General features: G+C 38.6%; 1 protein-coding gene across 1 annotated transcript in view; it reads left to right on the top strand.

Moving 5' to 3' along the window:
* The first annotated feature begins 651 nt into the window (after nt 1-651).
* wdfy3 (WD repeat and FYVE domain containing 3) overlaps nt 652-6,562 on the top strand; it is a 93,124-nt gene continuing 87,213 nt past the window's right edge. Inside the window, exons 1-3 of the mRNA XM_015373615.1 lie at nt 652-859; nt 1,540-1,663; nt 2,955-3,064. Coding sequence (XP_015229101.1) covers nt 680-859; nt 1,540-1,663; nt 2,955-3,064 — 414 coding nt within the window. The 5' untranslated portion in view covers nt 652-679. The remainder of the gene's footprint in view (nt 860-1,539; nt 1,664-2,954; nt 3,065-6,562) is intronic.

The following is a 6,562-nucleotide window of genomic DNA, read 5'->3' as shown; positions in this document are numbered from 1 at the left end:
GGCTATTAAAAGCTGAAGTCATCATTTAGGATGATAATGTTTGCCACAGAGTGGTTGAGGTGTTAAGGCATGAAGTGTAGGAAAAGGATGACTGCATCTCCTGCTGATCTGTTCCAGCCCTGCCGTAAACAGCGCTGGTTGAATCAATAATCACTGTAGTGTGAAATGTTGACTGTTACTGACCTGGAACTCTTAAAAAATGGTGTATATATATATATAGTTTGTTATCATATGTTAAATAATCAATGAACATTACATTTAAATGCAAGTGAATGTAATTAGCCACCAACCACTGCACTCCAAGCTAGTGCTGCATGCACTGATAATGCGATGATGAATGTGACTATCTGTTACATATTGGGCAGCGCTAAAAAAGATCAGACCTTACTAACCACAGAATCATCCAACTTGGAGCTGCTACTGAGGCTAGTGTTTTAATTTGTTAAAACGAGCTAACCGAGTTAGGGTTAGTTAGTTCTTACATGTTTCGGTGTCATTTATCAAGCTGTGTTAGAATAGAAACAGCGTTTCTGCTTAGAAGGTTTATTTTTCTTAATATCGTCAGTCTCTTATTTGAATCCGTCCATGTCTGTATTGAAAAACATGCTGTGAGACATTAAACCTTCATTATGTGTCTCCCCCCCACAGGGCTGCCTTTGCCCTGACAAAGCCGCTCAAGATGAACATGGTGAAAAGGATCATGGGGCGGCCGCGGCAGGAGGAGTGCAGCCCGCAGGACAACGCTCTCGGCCTGATGCACCTGCGACGCCTCTTCTCCGAGCTGTGCCACCCTCCTCGTCACATGACCCAGAAGGAGCAGGAGGAGAAGCTCTACATGATGCTTCCTGTATTTAACCGGGTGAGTCAGATCTATCCTCCAGAGAGGCCCAAGCTGATCAAGAGGCGGGTCAATAAATACAAATCTTATTGTAAGGCTGACATCCGTCATGATGGGTGAAAGGGATTAAGTGTTATGTTTATCTTCCTTCTGGCTGCACCAGTCTGCCAGTACTGGTTTAAATTAGTGGGATTTCCCCCCGTATTCATATAAAAGCTGAGAACATGAGAATGCATCATGTTCAGTGGAATGAGGTTAGTTTTTCCTGCTCTCCTTCATGCAGTCGTTATTAAATAATCTTCCACTTTTGGTTTTTTAGCCACCTCTGCAGGAGGCATGGTGGGGTTTTTCTCATCAGGCTCAAGAACAACGCTAAGAAACCTTGACTTGCCAGCTAATTATCCATCACGGGCATTGATTCACTCAGCAGCGGCAAGATTTGTTGTCAGATTTCAGTGGCGCTCCTATACAGCGGGTCTCTTCAGACCTACTTTACTGTCAGATTTACTGAAGACACGCGAGGAGTCTTTATTTGATGAAGTGTGGTTTATCTTCGAGCCGCTCTCCCTTAAAGCCTTACATGAAATATTGAGTAAAACAAGAGAGCCGCCCTCATGTTTCTCCTACTACACATTCATTCTTCTCAAGCTGTTATAGAAAAAAGCTAAGTGAAAAATCTGTTTCTGTTTCATTTGGTTCAGGTGTTTGGAAACGCTCCGCCCAGCAGCATGATGGAAAAGTTCTCCGACCTGCTGCAGTTCACCACCCAGGTGTCCCGACTCATGGTGACCGAGATCAGACGCAGAGCCTCCAATAAATCCACAGGTAAGACCCCCGACTCCCAGCTACCAACCTGCCACTGAACTATCTTAATTTTTAATGAAAAAAAAGACAAACATCTCTTTGCCATCATTGGTTCATTTTCTTTTGTTTTATCTGTTAATTTCTTCTCCCCTCGATTGTATCTGTTGTGTTTTACATTTTTTTCTGTCTATTGTGTGTAGGGCTGGGTATTTTCACCAAAGTCCTGAATCGATTCCATTTTTGATTCATACCGTTCTAAATCGATAAATTTCGATTCAATCTATTTTTACAGTAATGAAAATGGTTCAACTGTGTTTCAAAATACTCATGTATTTTATTTTTCTTCCTGTCATATTAAACACAAAGTGCAAACTTGTAAATCAGACAGTTTAAACTTGAGATGTGAACAAAGCTGTCTGAAAAGTGCAAACCTGTTTGTGAAAAGTGAAAATTGTGTGCTGATTAGCCCCCATTTTTTTAATACCTTCAGTCCACCTATTGGCTATATCTGCAGCTGTCTGGCTTGAAGTCATCTTGGTGGTCTGTAGCATAAGATGCGAGGCGCCACTCATTATCAATGTAGTGGGAAGTCGCCTTAATGTCATATATCCGGCACATTATCTTTAGCCGTTTTAAATCCAAAATGGTTCCAGACATCAGACCTCTGTTTGGACAGCTTTTTGAGCAGTGTGTTACTTGGGTCAGCATTTGCACACGCCTGCTCATTTCAATGTGAATGTCACGCACATCACTATAAAACTAATCGATCTCATCCCCTACACATCGATTTTGCAAAAATGTAAAGGAATCGATTCAAAATCGATTAAATCGATTTTTTTTTTAACCCAGACCTAATTGTGTGACTCTACATGTGACTGGAATCATATCCCCTGAACTCCAGCAGTTATGTCTCCTCACAGAACGCCTGCACACGCACCCCCTCTCTCTGTGTTGTCGTCAAGCAGAAAACATCTCTAACTTAGTAACAGACTTCTCCAGCTGGTCTGCAGCCCTCTGCAGACTGAGTCAGGATGTCATAATGAGTCAGCAGTTCTCTGTCTTCTTTGGTCGTTTATCCGTTTGGTCATAAGAATGGGCAGCTCCAGTTAAGCTCCTGTTTTGGGCTTGATTCTATCTTATATCTGGGGTTACTGGAGACACACCAGGAACCTTCAGCTGTGTTCTTGCCCGCGTCACGTCCAGCACAACGATTTCTCCAGATCTGTTTAACGTCGCGGCGGCCATCTGTCTGCAACATTGTGCTGTCACTGTCCATCTGTTTCACCACATGATTTTGTTCCTTTTTCTGCAGAAGCGGCCAGTCGAGCCATAGTCCAGTTCCTGGAGGTGAACCAGAGCGAGGAGGCGAGTCGTGGCTGGATGCTTCTGACTACCATTAACCTGCTGGCCTCCTCTGGACAGGTCAGTAAGGAGACCACTGGGCTGGTTTAACAGTCCAGTTAATCAGCACACAGGAAAAAGTAAAGTGGGCCAATTTGAATCCATCACGTTCCAACCACAAACTTAACAAGATGGATCTCTGCCTATCAGCATAAATTCACAAAATTAATAGCGTTTGCTAAGTACCTGAATAATGATTTTATTTCTTCATTATTTTCCTCCAAATCCAAAGTGCACACACACTAATACAATTTCAGAGAGCCTACATTAGGATGCTAAGATGATCTTTTTGGCCCGTATGCAGAAAACCACCAGCAGGACTCAAAAGAAGCGAGTTACCTTAACAACATTTAATATTTTGGAAAAGAAAGATTATTTGTTGGTTACGGAGTCAGAGCTCTAGTTCAAAGCAATCATTAGTTTTTGTAACAGAGGGGAGTTGTGTCGAGTGAAAAACATTTTTTTTTTTTTTTTTTCCTAGGAGATTTATTGTTCACAAAGATATATACATTATGTCTTCTTATCAACATATTATTGGCAAAAAAAAATAAAAGTTTTTTTTTTTAAATGCAGATTTTCTTTTAAACGTGCTGTTGATTCACGCTGTTCTTTATTAAACCCTGCCAAAAGACATTCTGCTTACGTTTGTAAAGCATCCTTTCATAAATTTATATCTTCTTTAATTTTATATTTATTTGTTCCTTACAAATAGCTAAGGCTCATTCAGACAGTATCCCTGCAACAGTCTCTGCTTAAGAACAGTTTCCTCCCTTCTGCTATTTTAGTAATCGTTTAATATTAAACCTAATAGAGTAATCAGCTGAAAAAAAAGTCACATTTTGTTGATTGTCCACTCAGTTACATAAGCTTATTTTATGAGCTGCAGGAAACTTGACCAAAAATGCAAAACATTCAGTTCCTTTTTTTGATCAAGAAAAAAATAGATACATTTGCAGCAAAAAAATAAAATAAAAATAAAAAAATACCGGCATCAATATTTACAAAGCTGGGCTGTTTCTGTTTGACTAAACATTAATACAAGCCTCCTCTGTGCAGAAATGAGAATGTAAAAAAAAAAAAAAAAAAAAAAAAAAAAAAGGGGGGGGGGATAAATTTGCACTTGCGTACTGTGACTTTTATTTCTTTCTGCATTATAAAGCATAGATCTATGTAAATAAAACAGAATTCTTCTAGCTTAAGGGTCACTGACACTCTTATTTTTGGTGCAACAAAGACAACAAGTTATTAAAAAGGTAACCTGCTTTAAAAAAAAAAAAAAAAAAAAAAAAAAACTATCCTCACAGCTGCAGCTGCCTGAATCCCTCTATGTTTTAACATAATGGTACGGTCCTGCAGCTGACCAATCAAAAAAAAACTTGTGTTGAAAGTGCTTGCAGTGATAAAAGCTTTAAGTAGCGCTGAAGCCCTAAGCTGTTACGACCAAAGCTCGGTCGTCGCTAGCCGGCTAACTACAGAGTTTTCTGGTTTTGAATTTTAAAGTAAACTGACACTTTTAAAACTTTCTTTTTCTGGCTTTTTGTCCCTTTATTACGGATAGTGGCACTTTGCATCCACCCAGCAGGAAATCATTAGCGGTACCTGTCATCACAGAACACATTGCTTGTTACGTTACACAAAGCATTGAGGCGGATGAGTAGCCTCAATGAATTTTAGAAATCAAGGTCCCTGAATCCTTTGATGAACTGTTACAGCCCTATATCCCATTGCATAATGGTGCCTCTACCATGTCAAAGTGGGGATGGGGTGTCCAGGGTTATTGTTTCCACACAGAAATGTTCACACTTAGGATGTGTCTGGTCCTGCTCTAAATGTCAGAAACCTTTATTTCTCATGTTTTCTGATTTGTTCAATTGCTCTTTCTGGTGATTTTTTTTTTTTTACTGAGCACTTTCCAGAAAGCAGAATTTATTAGGGCAAAACAGATGCATGTCATGTTTTCTTTCTTCCCAAAATGCAATGCAATGCTCGTGACATAAAAAAAAAAAAACAACTTTTGAACTTTTCAGAAGGAATTCCTTGGAAGGGTTTTTTTGTTGAGCACTGGCGTGAGACGGCTGGGAGCTTTTCCTGCTCTGTTGCACAACAGAAATTCACCGCTGTTGTTTCCCACTCAAACACGCTCTCCAAGACATGTGATGGACCGCTTTCTCATTCTGCTTTGTATGTCTGTTCTTTACTGATACCATGAGCCTGCAATATCAGAGCCCAGCATGGTCAGAAAACACGTCTTTAGCATTTTCTAAAATGTTTTTTAAATTTCCTTTTTGTTCCTAATGTAAATATTATAAACAGTTAATTGGATTAATTAGATTAATCATGAATAATCGATTAATTGTTAACTGTATAGAGACTCTAAAACATGCGTATAGCTGACAGAGCAACCCACTTAGAGCAGTAACTATATACAATTGTAAAAAAATATATATATATATAATCATTTGCATGTTGTTCTTTTTCTGGGTGGATCATCAAAATAAGTGGTCCAACTAATTGTCAATCATCCTTTAATTTTTACGTAAGGCTGTCCTACATGCTAGTCCCCATTTTCACTTACTAAAAGTGAGGTTGACATAGTGGAAAAATTGCAAATGTTCTTTTGGAAAGCAAGCTTAAATGAGCGATGCAAACCGCAACTTTTAGAGAGAGCATGCGCGAGAAAAAATGGGCTTGTGCACGCTCTCACATACCTTTTAATAGGCGTTCCATCTCATGAGCGGGTACTAGGTTGTGCACGTGCATTTTTGAGTGGAGAGGGCGAGTCTTTAAATACAAAATTAAATATAACATGTATATATGCTCTTAATAGGTAGTATCTATTGAAATGGAATAAAACAGAACAAGTATTTCCCAAAATGATTTAAGTTACATACCCTTTGAACTAAACAAACAAAAAATTAGCAAAAATCATGCATTCTTTTTACATGTAATTTATTTTAGATGCTTAAGGAATCGAACTGAATTATATGCTTCTTTAATGATGCTACAGGTGAATGTTTTGTGTTTGTATCTGAGTTAAATGATGATCAATATGTCTGTTCATTTTAGTTTGTTGATATGGTTTAAATTCTTAACCGTCTAACATCCAGTACATACTGTATCTTCCATATGACTGATACTGATGTCAATTCTGATGATGCTGCCTTACAAAAAGTTTCTTTAAAACATTGGCCCTGTTCAAACCTCATAAGTAAAGAAGCTCATAGCTGAGACTATGAACCAGAGGCAGAAACCCTCATCTGGCTCTAGTTAAAAGAACTGCTGTCATGACATTTCTACAGTCTGTTGAGCCCAAACGTAATATTGTTTCATTCAAGCAGGAACTTTATTTCTTTTAGAAAATAAAACAAGTTTCTTTTTAAATAAAAATGAAGTTTTATTCTTACAAATTATTCTGTTTTTATCAAGCCTCATCCTGGAAATCAGCCTCCTTTTTGCGTTTTCTGTATCAGATTTAGTTCTGGACTCCTGCTGGCTCGCTCCTAAACATTAATATAGTTT

This window comes from Cyprinodon variegatus, unplaced genomic scaffold (assembly GCF_000732505.1).
Source record: "Cyprinodon variegatus isolate N-32 unplaced genomic scaffold, C_variegatus-1.0 Scaffold89, whole genome shotgun sequence".
In the NCBI taxonomy this organism is placed as follows: domain Eukaryota; kingdom Metazoa; phylum Chordata; class Actinopteri; order Cyprinodontiformes; family Cyprinodontidae; genus Cyprinodon; species Cyprinodon variegatus.
This window is presented reverse-complemented; position numbering and strand designations above follow the sequence as displayed.